Raw genomic sequence first — 26,525 nt, 5'->3', positions numbered from 1 at the left:
GCCGTCTTTCATAAAAGGCCAGGGATCAGTGCGGTGTGTGTAGTGTATCAGAACAGTTTATTATTTAATATGAACAAAAAAGCTGTGCCTTTATTATATTTGCTGTATTTGCGAAAAAAGAAGTGTCAAAAAAAAACGATATTGGGTCCATCCCATATTATCTCAAAAATATGTAGAAGGAGCATTTTATACAATGTTTGAAAAATTGCGCGAACATGATGAAAAGTTTTTTAACTACTTTAGAATGAGCAGAGCTACATTTGACTACTCGTTGATGTATATGACCCTTCTGGATAAAACGACTGATAGTTTGTCGTTGATGGGTTTGCTGCTTGTAGACTACAATATGACGGAGATGAGACTGCAGAGAAATCAGATACAGGAGAAGTAGAAAAGGTGATGCTAGAGGTGCTTATTTGACGTTTAATTTTTTTAATTAGCTGCAGCACTCCCATCCTAAACTCAATTTTTTCCTCTTCTGACATTGTTGTTATCATAGGAATAACGGAATTGAAGAATGACTCATCTTCATTGGAAGTTTCATTTAGTTTTTTCTTAATTTCCAACTCAATGGGGTCCCCAAGCCTCTTGTGGCCTTGGCGAGTTTTACTTGCATAGGAACTTGTTGAACTGGCTTTAGATGTTGCTGGTGTAGGTGGGACCTCATTTGAATTTTCAGTTTCTTCTCCTTCGGTTTACTTCCACATCCGAAATACTAGAGATCGTTTCATCTTTATTCAAAACTTGTAACAAAAATTGCAGCTGATCATGGTAAACATATTTTCGTTGTGTACCCTGTCCACTCTTTTTCTTAAGAGATCTAACAAACGCATCTCTAATATTTTGCCACTTTGTTGTAATAGCGTCACCTAAAATAGATGGTATACATAGATATTTTTTTCAGATATTTGGCAAGTGGAAACACGTTCCCGGATATGCATTATGCCTACAGATTAGGAGTTTCAACCATAAGCAAGATTATAATAGATGTTTGTCATAGTATTTGGAATATTTTAAAAGATGAATATCTTCCAACGCCAACAGAAGAAAATTGGAAGGACATGCTGATGGATTTACAAGAAATGCTCAGTTTCGGCACTGCATAGGAGCTGTGGACGGGAAACACGTCCGCGTTATGAAGTTTCCAGGCAGTGAATCGATGAATTTGAATTGTACATTTTTTTTTTCGATAGTCCTAATGGCTATTGCGGATTCTAATTACCGCTCTATATACGTAGACATAGGTGCCTTTGGTAAGGATTGCGACTCATCAGTATTTAAAGAAACCGTGTTTTGGAAATTATTACAACAAAATGCCTTGGATATTCCCCACCCAAACCCACTAATTTCAACAGGAGACAATCTACTATTCGTCTTAGTTGGAGATGAAGCATTTGCACTTTCCCAGAATTTACTTAGGCCATATGGGGGCCATAGTTTAAATATTAATAAAAGAATTTTCAATTATCGCTTATGTCGAGCGCGACGGTATGTAGAATGTTCGTTCGGTATATTAGTAAATAAGTGGCGAATATTTCACAGAGCCATAAATTTTGGTAAGGAGTCCGCAAAAGATATTGTTAAAGCGTGCATAATTTTGCACAACCTAGTTCGAGAAAAAGATGGCACGCGTGTAGAAGATATGTACGCACCAGACAGAGAGCTACAAAATCTACCACCAACTACAGCATGTCGCGGTGGACGAGCTGCCAATGATGTTCGCGATAAATTTGCAGAGTCCAGAGGGATCCTTATCATGGCAAATGTCTAAAATTTAGCGCATAAGTTACTGCTTCTAGTTCTATTTAATGTCTTTATACTTAGATATTACTTTTATGTTTAGGCAAGTGACCTTTAAGTTTAAAGCTCAAATAGGTATGTACTAACCTAGATCTATAACGTAGGCTCTAAATGTGAATAAATACAGGAAAAAACATGCACTTACCAATTTTTTGCTGTTCTTGTTCATTTAAATTATCGAAATTGGCTTTAAGGTATTTATGCACTTCTTTCCACTCACGTTTTTTCAATATCTTGTCTTTTTAAGTATCGGAAAATTTATTCCACAAACAGGGCCTTGCGTCCACCAATTCAATGAATGTAACAATGTCGTAATTAAATTTAGTCACTCATATTAAGTATAACCCGTGTTCCAGCAACCAGTCAATACGCCAAACTACTCGTGAGACACTGGGTTTCAAAAGTAATATGACACACCGATAACGACAAGTCGGAACGTGTGAATATGCCTATTTAGTTTGCATTGCGTACTAAACCGGGCGATAATTTACTGGCCGATTTTAACTCGACCATCCGACAGACGCAACGATATCGAACACAGCCACCGATATTTTTATCGGATCGGTTTTTGTGTAAAACTATTCATTTAAGGCAATGTATTTGTTAGGCAAACCGATACCGATACCGATAACGACACCGATAATATCGGTGTATGTGAAACCGCGCTTAGGCTCATCAAAAAAAAAAATCAATCAACGGTTATATTGAACACTAAAATTTTGCGCTCTTATTGAATTTTTTTTTTAAATTTTACATGCCACGCGTGTACGGAATGAAACACACAATATGTCGTCTTTCATTTTTAGGGTTTTGCCTTTTTCTTTTTTTTCGTTTTTTTCTATCAGCCACACTTGCACCCTCGAGTTAAATCGACAATTTTCGCTGCTCAGATAGAAAAGAAAATGGAAAAATAGGAGGAACATGCTGGATTTACCGACCTAATTATTGTTGTTTTCCCCCTAAGAAAGGCAGTAGGGACATAGTCTACCACCATACAATAGAACGTTCCACATATCGCAGGCCTTTTTATTAATTTTGACTCAATCCTCGATCTTCAACATTTTATTTAGTCAAGGCTACCTTTCATCCATATACAAATAAATATTATATTTATATTAATTATAATTTTAATATTAGAATGTAAAATGGTAAAATAGAACTGTATATTACGGAGCTCTGAGAATTATATTTTATACGAAACCCATAAATTTGGTAATGAACTAATTAAGTGAGCCGCGCTAGAAGATCAGCTTAAAGTAGACAGCATGTCTATATCTATACAAAATTACTTTTGAGGAGAGTATTTGAGAAAATACACTTTTGAGTCTCAAGAACCCTTTACCTAGTAAGTTTTGTACCTAATTTTAGGAAATCATTAAGGGTCTCTTGAGGTTCGTTTTGAGGTATAAAAGGTAATTCTAGCTCACGGAGTCACTGATCTACGGAACTTTTGCTTGAACCCTATTTGACGAAACTTTGTTGACCAAAAATTGAATTCTAAGCGATGATTTATTTAGCACACATATTACCAGAAGAGTAAAATACAGATACAATAAATTGAGACCTTGGCAAAACAAAAAATTAAAGAAAAAAACGTTGAACTTCTTGATGCCTTATACAAAATGTATATTTAACGATTAAAAATGCTTCTACTAAGTTTAGTGTTGGGAAATAACCCAACAACACCATTTTCTATCATCGAAGTGTATTTATTTTTCTTTGGTTTATGTTCATAATTTTAAGGACATCATCTGGATATTTTATAAACTATTACAGTAATACTTAAAAGGGGATTTTACGGTGAGTAAGAGTAATCCTTAATAAACAATTTGATACACAAACGACTCTTGTAGATTAAGAAGTTAGTGAATTACAGCCAATTATGTGAGCCATGACAGACCAGGTCAAAGTGTTAGTGTATGGTTTGAAAGAAACCTAAAAGTGACTAGAAAGTAAACTTTTGAGGCTCAAACAAACTCTTTCTAATTTTTTTCAGGAGAAAATAGAGGGTTTTTTGAGGTTAGTTGTGAGGTATAAAAGATGATTCAAGCTCGAGAGGTGCTGAGCTAGAGCACTTTTGCTTGACCCTATTTGATGAAGCTTTTTCTACCAAAAATTGAATTCTAAATATTTTGGCTTTTTTCACTGACATTTCACTGACATCTTAAGAACATTCGCCTCCGGAAATCAATGAAGAGAAAAGTATTGTCTGATTAGGCTGTTCTTTAGTTTTCTCAAGATGGCTGGATGAAATGGTTAAAACGCCGTTAAAAATTAATTTTACTCCAATATGTAGTTATTCAATTCGTTAACGTCAAGTAATTTGCAGTAAAAGCATAAAACCGAACATCCGTAAAACGATAAATCTAAATTTACTCTCGTTGAAAGAATGTATTTTTACTCGTTGTAAAAATAGACATTTTTTAAATCAAGATTGTAAATATTTTAATTACATTTCAAGGTAATTGTGAACAATAGCAACTGCGGCGGTCTTTGAATTTACATGCGTCTATTATGTAGTTGTTTTGATAGTTGTGATTTAGAGTAAAAAAAGGCATTTTTGCAATATGAATCATTTCTACAGATCTGGTCTATTCAGCAAATGCTCTGTTTTGATCAGATTATATGTTATCAAATATTCTTGAATTTCTACACAAAAGAACACCTATAGAGGCATTTTCGCTCTAAGACTCATAAATACATACTCACACCGTTCAGTTAGCTGAACCAATAACGAATAATTCAATAAAATGTATTTTGTTACCGAATGTGCAAATGTTGATATCGATATTTATTTTCAGGTCACACGCACAATACGTCAACATGGGTTGCTTTGGAAGCAAGGACAAACTATCGAAAGAGGACATGGATTTTTTAAAATCACATACGAGATACGATGAAAGCACCATTAAGGAATGGTATAAAGGCTTTAAGGTATGAGTCGCAGATTATTTCTATCTAAGATATGTTATTTAACAAAAATATTTATGGGTATATTATATTTTTGAATATGTAGTCAAAAAAGTCACTCACAGGCCTATGCGGCGTTTTTTCGGCTTTTATAAAATTCATGACATTTTTTCCGAAAATATCAAAAACATTATTGACAAGGGAATACATAAAACAACTACCCTTACTAGAATAATTTACTAAACATTTTTGAGATCTTTACTTAAAAAATGGTTGAGTGTATAGTAAATATGAATAATATTTATACCTTTCTTACACACACACCAAGGATACATTTTAGTACATTAAGATACATTTAAGTCACTTGGGGACACTTTATATTTTATCCCAAGCATTTGAAGCCATTTGAATTTTCAAGTCATTTTTGTGTATTTTGTGACCGTTTCAGAGGCTTTAACATATTTTAATCAATGGATCAAAAGTAATTGTCCATTTTTTGATTGGCCCTCTCGAGGTCACACATTGTGAAGCACATGGCGGCGAAATCGTCTGGACGTTTAGACTTTGAGTATAAATAATACACGCGGAATATTTCTTTTAATATGGACAAATAACAATTAATTAGTGCTGTTTATCGAAAATGGGAATATGGGATCAGCGTCACAAATCTCATCATAACAGATATGTTTTGGATAAGTGCTGGGCACAAGTCGCTGTGAGTTGTGGAATTACAGGTAGGCATAAAGTATTTTTGTGTATTATGTACATATGGTATTTTTTTATATTTATGATAATAATTATGTGAAACTAGTCCAATGTGAAATATTTTATGTGCATCTAGTGTCCTAATGACCATTTTTCTGAAAGTCTTAACCTAATAAATGTAAACAGACTTAATAACATAATATCAAATATTATTTTTGGTACCAAAATATTCCTTAAATGAATTTCTGACCGAAACAGCCTCTGTTGTGGAACGATTGTTTCTTCTTGTTGCTTGGACATCTTGCAGCACCCCACTTATTCTGTCCTCCGCAAAGTCATTAAATATTATGTGTTCTTTGTCAATTATAGTATTGTGGAGAATACATATAGCCTTAATAATTGCATCAGCGGTGTCAGGATGAGTTTCAATAGCTTGGGTTAATATTCTCCATTTCATTGTTATAATTCCAAAGCTACATTTAATCGTTTTTCGTGCTCGAGAAAGTCTAATATTTGAACATGGAATGTATGTGTCCTGGCATGACCACGTTGCAGAGATCGCCAGGGCAGCTTCCAAAAAACTCGGAGTGCTTTTCAAAACGAAAAAACTGTATACACCAGAACAGCTGCTGACTCTTTATAAGGCTCAAATACGCCCTTCCCTCGAGTATTGCTCGCATGTCTGGAGCTCTGCACCCAAGCATAGTTTAAAGCTGCTAGATTCTATACAGAAGAGAGCTATTCGTCTTATCGACAAACCAGAACTGACAAATAGTCTGGATAGTCTGGAGCACAGGAGAAAGGTGGCTGATCTCTGTTTATTCTACCGTTATTATCACGGTAAGTGCTCCTCTGAGCTGGCAGGCCTAATCCCAGCCAGAGCTGATCCGGCAAGAAGGACGCGTCTAGCAGTTGCAGCTCATCAACATCGAGTCCACCTGCCTATCCCAAGGACGTCGCTGTATCGGGACTCATTCATCTGGAGAACATCTTCTTTGTGGAACGGACTTCCACCTCACATATTTCCCTACGCATACAACCTGCAGCGATTCAAGATAAATGCCCACAAATATCTTCGCGCAAGCACCACTCCAAGAGTGACATAGGACTTTCCTCTTGTGCTTGTGTTTACCATAAAAAAAAATGCTTCAGCAGGTATGTTCAGCCTTTGCCTTTCCATTAACTTATCCAGATTAGAGCTCCGAAACGTTCCTCCATCGGTCTGTTTGCTATATGCCCCAACTTCAATAAATAAAAACTTATAGTTAGCATCACTGACTGCTTGTAATACAATTGAAAAATATTGCTTATAGTTGTAAAACATTGTTCCTGACCGAGTTGGGCATTTGGTTCGAACATGTTTACCATCAATTGCACCTAGACATTGTGGGAAATTCCATTTGTAATAGAAACCATTGACAATTTCTTTCTTAATTAATTCCTAATTACTTCAGTGGGTTGCTTCATATGTAAAAGCTTCCCATAATAAAACAGTGATTTCTCGTACAATACTCGCAATAGTAGAGGCTCCCAATCGAAATGAAAATGCGAGACTTCTAAAAGAATTTCCACTTGCTATTGTCTGCCAGTTTAAAATAACTTTTTTTTTATAATTTATCTGAAAATAAAAATTAAAAGACGGTCCTCTTTTGGGCCTTTTTACATTATAGTTTTAAGTAACCTGTAAAATATTTGTTTTTTGCAGTTGAATCAGCTAAAAAGACGTGGAAAGTGCTAAGACAACAGTTCAAAGTGCATTTTGATAAACTTCCACCCCGGAGATTAGGAGATGCTGCACCAGAAGAGGATGTGTCATGGCCATATTTCAAAACCCTGTTGTTTCTCAAAGATGTTTTTGAAAAAAGGCTGGCAACTGGAAATTAAGATGCAGAAACTCAGGACTTTGAGGATCATAGTGATGAAACTAACAATATTATTACTGAAGATGACACACAACACGAAACTGATACACTTTTATCAGAAACCTCAACTTCACCTGTTTAAGACACTTCAGCTTCAACAAAAGCTACACGTTCGACATCATCTGCACACACAAATTTAGGGTACAGAAAAAGATTTGTCCCTAAGGACCCCATAGGACAAGGATTGTTAGAACTAGAGACGGAGAAATTAGGAATAAAAAAACAAAAAAAAGAAGTATCAGATTTCAATAAAGATGAGGACGTGGCCTTCTTTACTTCGTTATTACCTCATGTCAAAAAACTGCCTCCTGCTGAAAAGCTGCATTTTCGACTTCAGGTTCAACAAATACTGATGGAAATGGCGTATGGTCATGGGAACAGCGTCATGCTCACAAGAGATTCCCGTGGAACAGCAGAACAAATATTTTGATGGAGATAAATTTTATACAATTATGAAATCTCTTTAGCAAGCTGTACAAATTTAAAGGACATGTATTTGTCCCGTTTAACTCAATAAAAATGTAAAAAAATGTTTTTACCTGAGTGTTACTACTAATCTTTCCTCTGCGCTAACAGGTTGTTTATGTATGTCGGTATACACCTTTTCAATTCTAGGTTCGAGCAGCTGTAGAATATAACTAAATGTCGACTGAGACATTCGCAAATATCCGTAGAACCTATGCGGAAAACGTTTAAGACGTTGATACAGTGTATAGAATTCACCAAGTTTAGTACGTACGTCCTTTGTTCAATGGATGCACACCCCATTTTCTGAATCTTCTTCTGGAAAGCAACCACCATTTTACACCATTACTTATTGAAGCACTGTCACTATCGGAGCTTGAAAACATTTTTAATAACAATTTGATGGTATAACCTTTAACAGACTGACAGCTCACTCAGGCCATGGAGGAATTCCTCGCGAAGTTCTTTCACTATGTTTTAAGCAGGCGAGTATAAATGCGCGGCGAGTTGCGATGTAAGCTGCATGGCAAGAAACTCGGCGGCAATTTAAATTATCACACTAATACATTAAAACTCAATCCGTAAGATTCAACTCGCCAAACGTATGTATATATTATATATATGAGATCAATTAAACTAGTATAATTTCTTTTTTATCTCGAAAGCTGATGCAGATAAGTATAGGAAGCTATATAAGATATGATAAAAATACCAAGAATTGAATAGAGAATAAAAAAAAATTATAGTATACGAGCATTCAATTTAAAAAATCAAAATTGCTGCTACTTGTTAATATAACCGGCAACGTTGCAAGGATTTTATGGTAATAGAGCAACGTGTTTTACCGTAGTAACCAAATTTTCAGCTCTTTTATATATACAAAGTAAATTTTCCTAAAAACAAAGAAATATAAAAAAAGAAACAAAATACAAAAGCAGTTTGCTGACCTTCCACCTTGCGTGTCCAGCTAATATTGCATAATCAATATGCAAATATTTTTATCGCGGATCGTCGAATTTCTACCCGAACATGTATTGTTTTAAGTTTTATTAATCTGAAATATTCCCATTTTGTTACTTGGGTTTCCAGGAGTTGGCACCCTTCCAGATTTGGATAAATTCTCAAAAATTCACGTTGTTGCTATACGGTAACTTAATGAAATTAATCTCAAGCGCGCCCGCTCGCTTTATGCTGGGACTGGTTATATTGCTCCTAAGTAGTTATCAAACAAAATACTTGAAAGTTAATGTGCGGAGGGAGCCAGACGTTTTTTTTCCTGCACCGTTATTTAATCAGGTCTCTGAATTATGTATAATTGGATATCTCTGAATTGATTAAAATGTTAAACAGGATTTATTTTAAAGTAGAAAGGTGATTATGTACAATCTGGAGACACGGTCTCTGTTTCCATCTTTAGATACAGAATAGTATTTGCTTCAAACTTAATTTTAGGGACAGTGTTAGGTCCATTATTGTTTACACTAATATATTAATGATATGATAAAAGTAGTAAACAAATGTAAAATCTTATTTTTTGCAGATGATACCATGATTTACACAGTTGGTAAAAATCTTAATGAATTGGTATCTAATATAAACACTGATCTTACTAACTTATATAGCTGGCTCTGCGACAGTAAATTAGGTTTAAATATCATTAAATCAAAATTCTGTGTGTTTAACAGAAAATCAAGATTATGCCGGGTAGACGCTATGGACATTATTGTAGATGGAGAAAAAATTCTTTTTGAAAAGGAAATAAAATACTTAGGGACTATTTTGGACGCGAGCCTAAACTTTCATGCGCATGCTAATTACATCATGAGGAAGTTTTCAAAGAAAGTTGGATTTATAGCACGCATAGGAAAAATCTATCAATGCACACAAAACGAATGCTTATAATGCCATTGCCCTTCCCCATTTGCAATTCTGTTTAATATGTAATAAACCAGTTTGAAATAATACAAAATAGAGCTATGAGACTGATTCTTAAATGTAATAGTTATACCCCAGTTGTGTCTATGTTAAACGTCCTAGATATGTTGTCTGTGAACCAAAGAATTATGTTTAATGTTTATCTGTTTATTTTTTAATTAAAACATCGTCTGCTACCAGACTATATCTGTAATAAATTGACAATTTTTAGTGACGTTCACAATTATCATACTCGCAACCGAACAGATTTCCTAGTTGACAGATGTAATACAACTCAGTTGCTAGAATTCAATAAGTTACCGGTTAGTCTTAAATCCTGTGATAGTTTTAACGTGTTTAAAAGGCTCTTGAGAAAATTTGTTCTAGAGATTTAGTATTTATCGTTTTTATCTTTATTCTGTGTTATAAATTTTATATTCTGTGTTATATTATAAGTTTTATTTATTATTTATTTTAACTCATTTTATATTTTAAAATTTTATTTGTATGATTTTAGATTTCCCACATTTTTATATTCCCACTCATATGTGAATGCATAATCTTAAACATATTTATTTGCCAACAATACTTGTACCTTATACCAGCACTATTATTGTAATATTATCCTTATTTTTTGGTTTTGTTTTGGTTTTTAATTTTAGTTTATTAGTTTTTAATATTACATTAAATGGCATACTATGTATTTTATTTTTATGTAGCACATTTTGCCATCATTTCATTGTGTTTCTCATTGCATTTTCATTGAAAAGCTCTCTTAGGATGGGCTTAATGGGCTCCGTCTCCAGTTAGTCCTTCTTAAAGAATATGTTGGATTCTTTCGCCCGTTGAGACGAGGATGACCCATTACGAAGAACTGATTAAAAATGAAACTCGCGTTCTAATGCTCCGATTTTCAAGATTTATGCTTTAAATTAATTCTAGAACTTTTCTTAACATCTCCATAAAATTTCATTCAAATCCCTGTAATAATTAATTTCTTATTAATAGTTTTGTAGGTGGCATCCCAATATAGCAAAACTGGAAAAATTGTTTTGGGTTCTCAGGTCTATAACTCGCGTTCTAATGCTCCGATTTTAATGATTTCTGTTTTAAATTAATTCTAGAACTTTTCTTAACGTCTCCATAAAATTTCATTCAAATCCCTGTAATAATTAATTTATTATTAATAGTTCTGTGAGTGGCATCCCAATAAAGCAAAACTAGAAAAATTGTTTTGGGTTCTCAGGTCTGTAACTCGCGTTCTAATGCTCCGATTTTAATGATTTCTGTTTTAAATTAATTCTAGAACTTTTCTTAACATCTCCATACAATTTCATTCAAATCCCTGTAATAATTAATTTCTTATTAATAGTTTTGTAGGTGGCATCCCAATAAAGCAAAACTGGAAAAATTGTTTTGGGTTCTCAGGTCTATAAACTCGCGTTTTAGCGCTCCGATTTTAATGATTTCTGCTTTAAATTAATTCTAGAACTTTTCTTAACATCTTCATAAAATTTCATTCAAATCCCTGCAATAATTAATTTCTTATTAATAGTTTTGTAGGTGGCATCCCAATATAGCAAAACTGGAAAAATTGTTTTGAGTTCTCTGGCCTATAACTTGTGTTTTTATGTGTTCCTATTTTTATGATTTCTGTTTTAACTTAATGATGAAACTTTCCTCAATATCTCTATGAAATTTCATTTAAGTCTCTGTAATAACTAATTTTTTATTAAAATGTTGGTAAGTGACGCCTTAATAAAACAAAACTAGAACAATTGTTTTGGGTTCATTGGTTTATAACTCGCCTTCTAATATTCTGATTTTAATGATTTCTGCTTTAAATTAATTCTAGAACTTTTCTTAACATCTCCATAAAATTTCATTCAAATCCCTGTAATAATTAATTTCTTATTAATAGTTTTGTAGGTGGCATCCCAATAAAGCAAAACTGGAAAAATTGTTTTGGGTTCTCAGGTCTATAACTCGCGTTCTAATGCTCCGATTTTAATGATTTCTGCTTTAAATTAATTCTAGAACGTTTCTTAACATCTCCATAAAATTTCATTTAAATCCCTGAAATAATTAATTTCTTATTAATAGTTTTGTAGGTCGCATCCCGATAAAGCAAAACTGGAAAAATTGTTTTGGGTTCTCAGGTCTATAACTCGCGTTCTAATGCTCCGATTTTAATGATTTCTGCTTTAAATTAATTCTAGAACTTTTCTTAACATCTCCATAAAATTTTATTCAAATCCTTGTAATAATTAATTTCTTAATAATAGTTTTGTGGGTGGCATCCCAATATAGCAAACTGGAAAAATTGTTTTGGGTTCTCAGGTCTATAACTCTCGTTCCAATGCTCCGATTTTAATGATTTCTACTTTAGATTAATTCTAGAACTTTTCTTAACATCTCCATAGAATTTCATTCAAATCCCGGAATAATTAATTTCTTATTAATAGTTTTGTAGGTGGCATCCCAATAAAGCACAACTGGAAAAATTGTTTTGGGTTCTCAGGTCTATAACTCGCGTTCTAATGCTCCGATTTTAATGATTTCTGCTTTAAATTAATTCTAGAACTTTTCTTAACATCTTCATAAAATTTCATTCATATCCCTGCAATAATTAATTTCTTATTAATAGTTTTGTAGGTGGCATCCCAATATAGCAAAACTGGAAAAATTGTTTTGAGTTCTCTGGCCTATAACTTGTGTTTTTATGTGTTCCTATTTTTATGATTTCTGTTTTAACTTAATGATGAAACTTTCCTCAATAACTCTATGAAATTTCATTTAAGTCTCTGTAATAACTAATTTTTTATTAAAATGTTGGTAAGTGACGCCTTAATAAAACAAAACTAGAACAATTGTTTTGGGTTCATTGGTTTATAACTCGCCTTCTAATATTCTGATTTTAATGATTTCTGCTTTAAATTAATTCTAGAACTTTTCTTAACATCTCCATAAAATTTAATTCAAATCCCTGTAATAATTAATTTCTTATTAATAGTTTTGTAGGTGGCATCCCAATAAAGCAAAACTGGAAAAATTGTTTTGGGTTCTCAGGTCTATAACTCGCGTTCTAATGCTCCGATTTTAATGATTTCTGCTTTAAATTAATTCTAGAACGTTTCTTAACATCTCCATAAAATTTCATTTAAATCCCTGAAATAATTAATTTCTTATTAATAGTTTTGTAGGTGGCATCCCGATAAAGCAAAACTGGAAAAATTGTTTTGGGTTCTCAGGTCTATAACTCGCGTTCTAATGCTCCGATTTTAATGATTTCTGCTTTAAATTAATTCTAGAACTTTTCTTAACATCTCCATAAAATTTTATTCAAATCCTTGTAATAATTAATTTCTTAATAATAGTTTTGTGGGTGGCATCCCAATATAGCAAACTGGAAAAATTGTTTTGGGTTCTCAGGTCTATAACTCTCGTTCCAATGCTCCGATTTTAATGATTTCTACTTTAGATTAATTCTAGAACTTTTCTTAACATCTCCATAGAATTTCATTCAAATCCCTGGAATAATTAATTTCTTATTAATAGTTTTGTAGGTGGCATCCCAATAAAGCACAACTGGAAAAATTGTTTTGGGTTCTCAGGTCTATAACTCGCGTTCTAATGCTCCGATTTTAATGATTTCTGCTTTAAATTAATTCTAGAACTTTTCTTAACATCTTCATAAAATTTCATTCAAATCCCTGTAATAATACATTTCTTATTAATAGTTTTGTGGGTGGCATCCCAATATCGCAAAATTGGAAAAATTGTTTTCGGTTCTCTGGCCTATAACTCGTGTTATAATGCTCCTATTTCTATGATTTCTGTTTTAACTTAATGATGAAACTTTCCTCAATAACTCTATGAAATTTTATTTAAGTCTCTGTAATAACTAATTTTTTATTAAAATTTTTGTAAGTGACGCCTTAATAAAGCAAAACTGGAACAATTGTTTTGGGTTCATTGGTTTATAACTCGTCTTCTAATGCTCTGATTTTAATGATTTCTGCTTTAAATTAATTCTAGAACTTTTCTTAACATCTCCATAAAACTTAATTCAAATCCCTGGAATAATTAATTTCTTATTAATAGTTTTGTAGGTGGCATCCCAATAAAGCACAACTGGAAAAATTGTTTTGGATTCTCAGGTCTATAACTCGCGTTCTAATGCTCCGATTTTAATGATTTCTGCTTTAAATTAATTCTGGAACTTTTCTTAACATCTTCATAAAATTTCATTCAAATCCCTGTAATAATACATTTCTTATTAATAGTTTTGTGGGTGGCATCCCAATATCGCAAAATTGGAAAAATTGTTTTCGGTTCTCTGGCCTATGACTCGTGTTATAATGCTCCTATTTCTATGATTTCTGTTTTAACTTAATGATGAAACTTTCCTCAATAACTCTATGAAATTTCATTTAAGTCTCTGTAATAACTAATTTTTTATTAAAATTTTTGTAAGTGACGCCTTAATAAAGCAAAACTGGAACAATTGTTTTGGGTTCATTGGTTTATAACTCGTCTTCTAATGCTCTGATTTTAATGATTTCTGCTTTAAATTAATTCTAGAACTTTTCTTAACATCTCCATAAAACTTAATTCAAATCCCTGGAATAATTAATTTCTTATTAATAGTTTTGTAGGTGGCATCCCAATAAAGCACAACTGGAAAAATTGTTTTGGATTCTCAGGTCTATAACTCGCGTTCTAATGCTCCGATTTTAATGATTTCTGCTTTAAATTAATTCTGGAACTTTTCTTAACATCTTCATAAAATTTCATTCAAATCCCTGTAATAATACATTTCTTATTAATAGTTTTGTGGGTGGCATCCCAATATCGCAAAATTGGAAAAATTGTTTTCGGTTCTCTGGCCTATAACTCGTGTTATAATGCTCCTATTTCTATGATTTCTGTTTTAGCTTAATGATGAAACTTTCCTCAATAACTCTATGAAATTTCATTTAAGTCTCTGTAATAACTAATTTTTTATTAAAATTTTTGTAAGTGACGCCTTAATAAAGCAAAACTGGAACAATTGTTTTGGGTTCATTGGTTTATAACTCGTCTTCTAATGCTCTGATTTTAATGATTTCTGCTTTAAATTAATTCTAGAACTTTTCTTAACATCTCCATACAATTTCATTCAAATCCCTGTAATAATTAATTTCTTATTAATAGTTTTGTAGGTGGCATCCCAATAAAGCAAAACTGGAAAAATTGTTTTGGGTTCTCAGGTCTATAACTCGCGTTCTAATGCTCCGATTTTAATGATTTCTGCTTTCAATTAATTCTAGAACTTTTCTTAACATCTTCATAAAATTTCATTCAAATCCTGTAATAATTAATTTCTTATTAATAGTTTTGTAGGTGGCATCCCAATAAAACAAAACTGGAAAAATTGTTTTGGGTTCTCAGATCTATAACTCGCGTTCTAATGCTCCGATTTTAATGATTTCTGCTTTAAATTAATTCTAGAACTTTTCTTAACATCTTCATAAAATTTCATTCAAATCCCTGCAATAATTAATTTCTTATTAATAGTTTTGTAGGTGGCATCCCAATATAGCAAAACTGGAAAAATTGTTTTGGGTTCTCTGGCCTATAACTCGTGTTTTTATGTGTTCCTATTTTTATGATTTCTGTTTTAACTTAATGATGAAACTTTCCTCAATAACTCTATGAAATTTCATTTAAGTCTCTGTAATAACTAATTTTTTATTAAAATTTTGGTAAGTGACGCCTTAATAAAACAAAACTGGAACAATTGTTTTGGGTTCATTGGTTTATAACTCGCCTTCTAATATTCTGATTTTAATGATTTCTGCTTTAAATTAATTCTAGAACTTTTCTTAACATCTCCATAAAATTTCATTCAAATCCCTGTAATAATTAATTTCTTATTAATAGTTTTGTAGGTGGCATCCCAATAAAGCAAAACTGGAAAAATTGTTTTGGGTTCTCAGGTCTATAACTCGCGTTCTAATGCTCCGATTTTAATGATTTCTGCTTTAAATTAATTCTAGAACGTTTCTTAACATCTCCATGAAATTTCATTCAAATCCCTGAAATAATTAATTTCTTATTAATAGTTTTGTAGGTGGCATCCCGATAAAGCAAAACTGGAAAAATTGTTTTGGGTTCTCAGGTCTATAACTCGCGTTCTAATGCTTCGATTTTAATGATTTCTGCTTTAAATTAATTCTAGAACTTTTCTTAACATCTCCATAAAATTTCATTTAAATCCCTGTAATAATTAATTTCTTATTAATAGTTTTGTAGGTGGCATCCCAATATAGCAAAACTGGAAAAATTGTTTTGGGTTGTCTGGCCTATAACTCGTGTTATAATGCTCCTATTTCTATGATTTCTGTTTTAAATAAATTCTAGAACTTTTCTTAATATCTCCATAAAATTTCATTCAAATCCCTGTAATAATTAATTTCTTATTAATAGTTTTGTAGGTGGCATCGCAATATAGCAAAACTGGAAAAATTGTTTTGGGTTCTCTGGCTTATAACTGGTGTTATAATGTTCCTATTTCTACGATTTCTATTTTAAATTAATGACGAAACTTTCCTCAATAACTCTATTAAATTTTGATTTAAGTCCCTGGAATAACTAATTTTTTATTAAAATTTTTGTGAGTGACATAAGTGTTAACTAAGAGTGACTTAATAAAACAAAACTGGAACAATTGTTTTGGGTTCATTGGTTTATAACTCGCCTTCTAATGCTTCGATTTTAATGGTTTCTGCTTTAAATTAATTCTAGAACTTTTCTTAACATCTCCATAACATTTCATTCAAATCCCTGTAATAATTAATTTCTTATTAATAGTTTTGTAGGTGGCATCCCAATAAAGCAAAACTGAAAAAATTGTTTTGGGTTCTCAGGTCTATAACTCGCGTTCTAATGCTCCGATTTTCATGATTTTTATTTTAAATTATTTCTGGGACTTTCCTTAATAACTCTATAAAATTTCACTCAGTCGCTTGAATAGCTAATTTTTTGTTAACATTTTTGTAGATAGCGTCCCGATAAAGGAAAACTGGAAAAATTGTTTCGGGTTCCCTAGTTTATAACTCGTGTTCTAATGCTCCGATTACTATGATTCCTGCTATAAAATTTCATTCATTTGATTCCTAGATAATATGCTAAAATTTATGATACATCCTGCAAACTATTTAAAAAATTTTCTGTTAAATTGTTATATTAAAAATGTTAAAAGATAACAAAAGGCTATGTAAACATTATATCAAGAATATTTCGCTCTTTTTGCTGGTTGCCTATTCCCTTTTAACCCAACATATTAAATTTTAATACGCTTTACTGAATCTAATAATAATAATATTAATAATGTTGCAAACGCCACAGAATTGCGCTCTCGAGCATCCCTTGCGGCAACCTTAGACGAGCCTGATATACCAAAGACTCAAAAGCACGCTGATTGAAAATTAGTTCTTCGTGATCTGGTCCGACGGTAAACGAATTTTCCCATTCCCTTTTGGAGGGGCTTAATCGAAGGAAATTGACTGACTTGGGGAGAAAGTGGAATCAATTCCACGGGGAAATTCTTCGCACGATAAGGAACGGAAAATTGCGGAACGACCCTGCAGATACGGAAGGAATCATCAACAGGGTATTGAATTTGACATGTTTATGAGAGCGGCGTTATTTATTTGCGTTGGATTTGAAGCAAAATTGATATAATATTTACAGATTATCTTCTCTAGGGTTAAGCCATATGGACTTACGAAAAAATTAATATTTTGCTACAAACAAAAAATTTGAGGAAAAGATTTTTCATTTTAAGTCAAATTACTTCAATTTTTATATTTTTCCTTATACACGTTGTCAATATTTAAAAACAATTAGCTAGAACAAAATGTTTAACCTTTAAATCACGTTACTTGTTTTACTTTAAAAAAAATTGGATAATGACACACCTACACTTAAAGAGGATTGGGAAGAACGAAGGGGGCTAGAGATTTTTTTTTGCTGAACTGCTATTTAATCAGGTCACAGAAATAAGTAAAATTAAAATTGGAAATGTTTTGTATTGGTCAAAATGTTCAACAAAGTTTTTGTTTTAGAAACGTTATTATGTACAATCTGAAGACACAGTCTCTCTCAATCTCCATACTCAAATATATAATGGTACTTCTTTGATCTAACCCGAATTTTATGGATGTTTAGCAGTTTTTAAGTAATGCATACTTATACATGAAATACAATTTTTCATGGAAGCCAACGTATTGATAAAACTAATTGTGAACAACAAAAAATTATCTTCTCTTAAAAAAGGGAGTTTCTGCAATAATTCAAGAAATATAGCAATCTTCTTTTAAAAATCCTTACCGGACTAGTGTTAAGATTTTCGACGCTTATTTGTAGTAGTCCAGGTCCGGATTTTAAATCTTTAATGTAATTTTTCATATTTATATGATTTTGAAGGTTTGTATTTTATATTTCAGATTTTGTTGTTATTGTTGTTTTTCTTCTTAATATTTTATTAACGTTTTTTTTTTAAATTTATTTATTAATTTTATAATTTCTAAAAACTTCCACGTAGGTGGCCTATTTGCATGATTTGCCTTCCGCTGACTTTTTTATGCAACATAATTATATTGGTTTTAAAAAAGATCACAAAAACTCTTTCAACAATAATGGATGTGGTACAGCTCACGCGAAATTTTGATAATTTTCCCATTTTTCAAAACACTATTTAATTTTTGTTACGATCTGAAGCATCTGGAAATTAAAAAGTCTTATCTTTCTTAACATCCTGGAGAAACCTTTAAGTAATTGATTGTTTTTATTTGAATTTCTTACTGTTTTAGAGCGAGTAAGTTACTTTTTTTTACATATACAAAAGAAAAAACATTATGTTATTACCGTCTTTAAAGATAATTTAAAGTATCATGAAAATATAAAAGTGACAAATGCACTTTTCTCTTAATCTTCTCCATCACTGATTCATTTCTGTTTTACTATCTGGCTTATCTGGGAATTGTATTTTTTCGGTATACTTTACAATTACAATTTGAATAATTACAAAATGAAAACATCACGTTATTACCATTATTACATTATACATTAGACTGTATTCCTTAGAGTCTACCACATAAACAAATTCTCCAATCATTTTAACATCAATCCGTAAACCAATTTAATTAATAGATAAATTTTTTTTTTTCACTTCGGATTAAACTTTTAACGTCCAGTTTACGATGCAGTAAAATCAAAAATTTTATAGTCCAAGTGTAATAATTCCTTAATCACCCCGCCCGACTTATAAACGAAAAAAAAACAAGAAACTAGTTGTAGATTTATCGATGGCCTTCCATTTAAATGGCCATTAAGAAGATTTACTGCCCACACCATTTGTATACCGACTGACATTCTTCGACCCGAAATGGCCACCACCTGATGCGATTACGTCACAGGAAGATATCAAATCGGTGCGGTTTTATCTAAATGTTGGTAATTTATCTAACGATTTGTATGTTTCCTGTTTCTATCGTTTAAATTACTGCCAATAGGTCACGTATTTAGGCAACGCCTTAATGGATTCTTAAGTAGAATTTTCAGAAAATACTTTCTCTTTGTGTTGTGGCTGTGTTGTGGGTAATTCTCACATAATGTTTAGATAGAAGGTTCGAAAATGAAACGATGATGTAGAGAAAAGTGGAAAAGTTCTCAGTCTGAAATTTAGAAGAGTATATGAACGAAGTGATGTTTTTCGGGTTTAAGTTGACAAATTAAAGGAGAGAAACACTATTTGCAGGCGATCTAAGTCCTACTAAGAAAATGAAACGATGAAGTTGCATATAAAGTATATTAAAATTAATTCTTCCCTACAAGGAACCGAAAGTCAGATTGGTTACTTATTAGGGTACTATATTACTGTAATGTATTCTAGAACTTGATTATACACTGCTATTTCCAATACTTTTTCAATACTTTTCAATTGTACTATATTTAAGCTTATCTAAGATTATCGTCGCCTTAGAGGTCAAGGAAGCTAGTCCACATAATTATAATTTCGAGAAAATGGCGCGTAAAGTTTTAATTTCACAAAAATATCTTACTTATATCCATAACTTTTTTATTTTTACTGTCAGAATATTTAAATTTTGGCCATAGATAGTTTAAGATATTTTTTTGTAGTTGGTTTTAACAAATTATGAAATAATTTACTATTTGAGTTAAAATGTGTGTTAAACCTTTTTGACCGCTAAATATTGAAGCGAAGTTTACAACACGTGCGGGATTTCCAAAAGCGTCAAGCCACTCTGCTAAATGCTGAAACCTAGAAAAAGCATCCTAAAACACGACTATTTTGTGAAATAGCTGTAAATATGGTTATTATACCACAAAACATTATTCCAACAATAACGAAGTATCAGTTTATTGTATCCATAAAACATTACCTTATTAAGCAAACTTGTCTTACCCTTTACTTTATACAACCCAGCATAATGCTAATTGGGTCCAGTACGTTCATTCTTTGTGTTTTTAAACCTTTAGTCTCACCTAAGTTATACTTAGTACTTAGTAAAAGTAAATTATCATTTTACAAGCAAATACAAAAATAAAAAAATAATAGTTTTTAATGGAGTTTAATAGCAAAAAATTTTTGAAAATTTTACAAAACAAATATTTTCAATTAATCAAATTAAAAGTCATTGTCGCTTAATCGATACTTATAATAGATAGTTAGAGGCTCGTTTTTGCGGTACTGGAACCACTTTACTTTTAACCATTTCATTACTTCACCATTTTCCGATTGAGTTTTGTTCGTCATCACTTGACCACTATATTTCTTGTAATCAAGGAAGTTTGTATAATCTAATTCCACAACCTTGTGATACGGTTTGTTTATTTTTGCAGTACGGGCGACCATGTACCATCCTTCTGGCGTAAAAACGTCAACTTTTCTACCCCAGGCCTCTATAAGAGTGCACAGAATCGCACTCCATTTCTGAGTGCCCCGATTCCATAAACTTTTGACTTATTGTTTCGATGGTTAATTCTTTTAGGAACATTATAGAAATAACTGAGTTGCGATTCTGACCTGATGCTGTGTCTGAATAAAGAGTCACTTCTTTCTTGGGTCCTAATGAAAATAAAAGTTTCCACAAACAAGTAGAAATTTCTGAAGTTCCTTTTGTACTTGCACCTTCATGCCACATGTAGTTTGTCGCTTGTTTAGTAGCAAGATCATACACCGTAAAATTGTAAGTCTTTAGCTTTCTTTTATAATATAGCTGCCCTACTTGCAAACTTGGCGTTAATAATATTTTTGTTAGGTCCATGGTAAAACAACTAATAGTCGGATTATTAACAGCTTCAGTCTTGCCATTTTTCTTGTGTTCTCTAGCTTCTTCTTTTCGAATCAAATGCAAGTTGTATTCTTCCTTACACTTTTCTTTTTCTTCATCTGGCTTATTCTTGTGTTGAGTAAAATAGTCACATTGATCCTTTTTTATGGTGTGAAAGCCGTAGTTAAATTCTGAGACAAATATTGCTATATATAAACCAAGTATTTCTAGCTGGGCGACGTGCTCTTTACAGTACTCCACGTAGTCTTGATAGATACGAGCCTCACTTAAACCAGCTGGCAAATATTTTCTTTTCGTGTTGCTTCGACAGTAGTGAGAAGCAACTACTGGTAATGATTTGATGTGATCTCTGATTACATTCTTAATCTCCTCTGACTTCTTGTTGGGTGGTTCCTTGTGACCCCTGTGATCTATTTCAGTGATACCTGAAGCGGCTAACTTTTTTAATGCGGTTTCAACTTTTTTGCCGGAAATATTGTAAGTGGCCAGAAAAAACTTTTTGCACACTTGGACTCTCTGGCCATTAGACATCACAGTGTTAAATTAGTGTCACTAATTAAAAGTATGTGCTCGTTTCGTACGATCGCCACTGTACCTTCTTTTTACTGGAATACGGTTAACACTTTTGCTAATAAAAGCCCACCTTGATCTCTCCGAATCTATCGTTAAGTAGTCAGCTAACATTTGCTCCCGCTGTGCTTTTTCTATTTTGGATGAACACTTATAATGACACTTACAGTTTTACAGATCTTGTAGGCCAATGACATGTTCCTAGGTTTAAGACACTGATTAGAAAAAGATATAGATTTTAAACGATTCTCTCGTTACTTATAATTTAAGTAAATGTTTTCTTCCATTTTAAGAAAGCGTTTATTTGATTTCTGCATACAATGATGTTCCTAATGTAAACTATGCTAATATTACTTAAAAATTATTATGGCATTTCATTAACATTTAGCTTATTATATTAAAAACCATATTCAAAAGTTTACGGTAAACTGCCTCTATCTTGGAAATTAACCGACTATGTTGATATATGAACAAAATGCATTAAATTCAACGTCTATTATTCTTCTATCCAGACATTGTATAGACTGTTATATAATTGATTTTATTTTTCTTTTACAGCAAGACTGTCCAAACGGTAGACTAACCCCCGCCAAATTCGTAGACATGTACAAAATGTTCTTTCCCAGTGGAAACGCGGAAGAGTTCTGCGACCACGTATTTCGTACATTCGACATGGATAAAAACGGATATATCGATTTTAAAGTAAGTAATAATTCATTGGCATAAGAATGATTTTGCAAAAGTCATTTAACTATTTAAAACTGTGCAGTAAAAACGGTATAGGCATTTAAATTATGCAAGGAAAATTTGCCGAGCTCATGTTCAAATAGTTTCTGGAACTATATAGCCTGTAAATTGGCATTTTTAATGCTTGTGGTGGTAGTTAATATATTTTGGTTTTTCCGATAAGTTTTTTGTTATGTTTATATGACCTTATTATATATGTTGCGCAAAATCCGTAAATACCTTTTTTATTTTAACTTGAAATTCTTTATAAAAGCGAGTATTTAAGAAACCATAGATAAACTAATTAGATCTTCTCTTATTGGATTAGATGTTACTTTGTCTAATAAAAAATATTATTATTAAAGTTCTTATGTAAAATATGCGTAAACTCAAAAATATGAATTTTAGCTTTTCAATTATCTTCGATTGTATTTATTTTTTGTTTAATATGAAACAATATGAAAAAATAATTAAAGTTTGTAATTGTAGCTGTAAATCTACAAGTTTTGGAATTATTTCATCGCCTTGGTTTCCCAAAAACTACCTAGTTTGCTTATATAAAAGTTACTACACTTTTTGGATTGCTTTTAAAAATCTTTATAATGTCAAACTTTTAACATTTTCAATTATATGAGAAAATTAAGCTCCATTCTTCCCCCACATATTCTATATATCTTTTTTCTTGATAAATCAGTTCAATACAATACGGAAAAAAAAACAGGAATTTTATTATTCTTATATTCAGAACCTTTATTATTCATTGAAGAATTTTGATTAAAATCATCTTTTCATGTATTTTTAATATCGATATGTACCTTGTCGCTCTAAAATTGATTCTCTCTACATTCGGGATTTTCTGCTGAATATTTAAAGATGAACAATGTGTTTCCATCTCCTTTTGTTATCCTAAAAACCGATTTACTCTGTCCCTTTTTGCGATTCTTGCGCCGGAATTAGGTATCGATTTTTAAAGGGAAATGCATACGTACGTACTTATATGGTGTAAAAGATTTTTGTTATGAAAGCTTCATTACTGCCATAAATCTGTAGCTCATATTGGGCTATTCTCTTTCTTAACGGCTTAAGAATATAAAAATCTCTAATGGTCCATTATACTTGTTAAGACGAAAATAGAGCTGCATGACATTGTTAAAACTAGAGAGATATAAACTGGCATTTCAATATTATCACATTCCTATATTATGGTTTTATTCCTGCAAATTCTAATGGTTTCACGTGTTTTGCTTAAACTATAGCATCTTCAGACCTCAGATTCAATGGGTTCTAACAAGACTCTAACTGCAATTAAAACCATCGCAATTTTAGGGCATGAGGTGGTCAAGACGTCTTCTGCTTATAAGCATCTTCTGCTTAAATAATATTTGTATGAAATTCGTTAAGTATGAGCGGGTGCATTTAAGCATTCTGTCACTCAATTCGGCACCCACGTAATTTACGTAAATTGGTTTGTTATATTTAAAAATTCTTGCATAAATTTATGTGCTCAAAGGTCATTCCTGCATAAATAGGTATTCGAAAAACACTGTTGAGTAGACGGTAATCAAAGATATAACTGATTTATATTATTATTTTTTTAAGGTTTTATTCCAATTATTGACATTTACTTCTTTTCTTTTGCTTCTGCTTTCCCTTCTTTCTGCAACTTTTTATTTTCTAATAATAATAATCTAAACACGAAACTGCTTCCATTTTATCTTGAATTAATACCCTAAATTATTCTTATTACATAAGTTTTCGTTATTTATCATTTTTTGGATATGTACTTGATAAAAGTATTTTTTTCTTGTAAATTTTTGGACGAGGTTGAATTATTTTTACCATTTTCTGAAGATTTTTCATTGACTCTTCTCTTGGGAATTTGAAACTCAAATCTAGTAGATATATTTGGCATTATTCAAAGTTTGATTTTTCTCTATATTTGTTTAAAAAATACCGTTAACTCAACTGTTTGAGCACTGGAACTTCGTGATTTTGTTATCGTTTAATTGAAAATTTAACTATTTAAATTTCCAAGTCTGCATGGGTGCTAAATTGGATGACGGGATGCTTGAATGCGGACGGGGGAGTCCAGCCTTTTAGGCATATTCAGAAAAAATTAATAGAACAATTACAGTAATAAACGTTATCCACCTTTTGATCCAAAATTTTCGCTTAAGAAAAATGTATGTCAAATATTGCCCTATATAAGATATAATTTATAAACGGATATCCATAGTAGTTCTTAAGGTATGCTTTCATTTATCAGGCCTTTCTGCTGACTGATTTAATGTGTATGACCGAAATTCCAACTTTAATTTCACAGCTACACATTAGGTGAAAAATGTGTTACCGAACATTTAAATAAAAAAAATAATTTTGTCTTCTTTTTCAATAAGACTTTTCTAGAATAGAAATATCAATCGAACCAAAGGTCATCGTTCTGGCAGGTCGTTCAGAACATGTTTAATATCATCAGTAATTTATGCATCAAAAGTGGATATGACCAGTTCGAATGTTACGTGATCGATACCGCTGCTCGTCGTAAACCAGCACGAAACGAGAATTTATTTAATCTCCAATATATTTTTTTTACTGAGTTAAATAATAAATACTTTATTTTTTAGGAATTTTTACTTGCTATAGACGTAACCTCCAGTGGCACCCCAGAAGAGAAACTCAAATGGGCTTTCAGAATGTATGACGTAGATGGAAATGGCGTCATAGATATTCAAGAAATGACCAAAATTGTTCAAGTAAGTGATAATTCCGGAAGGTTGTAGTTAACTTCGTACCTAATCAGTGCGCTTTTTATTTACTTTATAAGATCTAATAGTCGTCTTGATTTAACGAAGGAAACCTCTTAAGTCACTAGGAGATGATGACTTTCAGAACTAATTATGTAATATAAGTTTGGCTGAATAGCGAAAAATCGCAGCACCCGATTTATTACCCCCATTTTTTTAAACCCATTTATTGTTTGGTAAAGAAATCCATAAACCGATCAGCTTTTCTTTCTATTTTTTATGTTTTTTTTTATCTTCATCACTTTGTGTGCTCTTAAGTTTGTACGATCTGCACCTATTCTCTTATTGGTGCATTTTTATAACTCTTCTTTCATAGATAGTTGCCCCGATAGATAGTTTATCTAGTACCCTACTTTGATTTGAATTATTCTGTTAATAACTTAAATTTTATTCGTGGTAATTAATTATGATTAATTATCCGACCTTCTACTACTGTAATAAATACTTTCTAAAGTTTTTTTAAACTATTATTTATTATCTTGTTGAAAGCATCTCATATTACCTGGATACTTTCAGGGGCGGCAGCATGTTCAAATTTTTCATACTTCTATTATTAAAATCGATAAAGTGAATGTTAACTAAAAAAGTATACTAGTTTGATAAGTAGAAAATACAATGAATTTACCGTACAATTAAGCAAAATTTTGCTGGCCATCCTTACTTAACTATGGATATTTACTTGCCATTGATCACAGATTGTTTTTGAACGTTAAAATTAATGTTATTAATCCTGGCAGTCTCAGTAACGATAATGGGAAACTGTTATCAAATTATTGCATTGTCATCGGTCCTTGATACGTGTGCCAAGTTTAGAATTGATCACACTTTTAGAAACCAGTGAAAATTAAGCTTAAAGATTCCGTTACATAATACATACAACCGAGCTAATATACGCATGTTCACTTCAGTCACTGATCAGATCAAGGGATTTGTTAGTTATGACGATCAGATCAAGAACTTCTTTCCTAATGGCGTTGCGAAATGTTAGGTTATTACCATCATTTGCAATGCCCATATAAGTATTAGCTATTTTAGGAGTAACTCACCTCTTTTGTTCATGTCCGTGTTTTCACATAATGGACAATATTCCACTTAATATTCAGAAGTGGTGCTTCATCTGTGTCCTGACCTCTCCTGCTTCCGGTTGTATTAAACTGCACTAGTACCACAACAGTGTCCTTATCCATAAATTTTGTAAAAGATAGATAGTTAATATCGGTGTTCATGATAGGCGCAGTCCTTGGCTTGTCTGCGCCCGTGTCATAAATTTTCTGAGTGATTTATACACTGAGGCTTCATCTACGACTTCTTAATATCCAGGGCTCTCTACGTTGATGGTTCCACCA

General features: G+C 32.0%; 2 protein-coding genes across 5 annotated transcripts in view; both read left to right on the top strand.

Annotated features, from left to right (window-relative positions):
- The window catches only part of LOC126740003 (neurocalcin homolog), a 185,589-nt gene that overhangs the window by 116,033 nt on the left and 43,031 nt on the right, over positions 1-26,525 (top strand). The window lies entirely within an intron of this gene.
- The window catches only part of LOC126740004 (neuronal calcium sensor 2), a 164,480-nt gene that overhangs the window by 115,742 nt on the left and 22,213 nt on the right, over positions 1-26,525 (top strand). For both annotated transcript variants that reach the window (XM_050445857.1, XM_050445856.1), the window contains 3 exons: positions 4,602-4,734; positions 22,208-22,351; positions 25,000-25,128. In XM_050445857.1, the coding sequence (XP_050301814.1) occupies positions 4,624-4,734; positions 22,208-22,351; positions 25,000-25,128 (384 nt within the window). In that variant the 5' untranslated portion in view covers positions 4,602-4,623. The remainder of the gene's footprint in view (positions 1-4,601; positions 4,735-22,207; positions 22,352-24,999; positions 25,129-26,525) is intronic.

The sequence above is a fragment of the Anthonomus grandis genome, chromosome 8 (genome assembly GCF_022605725.1).
Source record: "Anthonomus grandis grandis chromosome 8, icAntGran1.3, whole genome shotgun sequence".
In the NCBI taxonomy this organism is placed as follows: domain Eukaryota; kingdom Metazoa; phylum Arthropoda; class Insecta; order Coleoptera; family Curculionidae; genus Anthonomus; species Anthonomus grandis.
The sequence above is the reverse complement of the archived record's forward strand: the minus strand, read 5'-3'. Positions and strand labels throughout refer to the sequence as shown.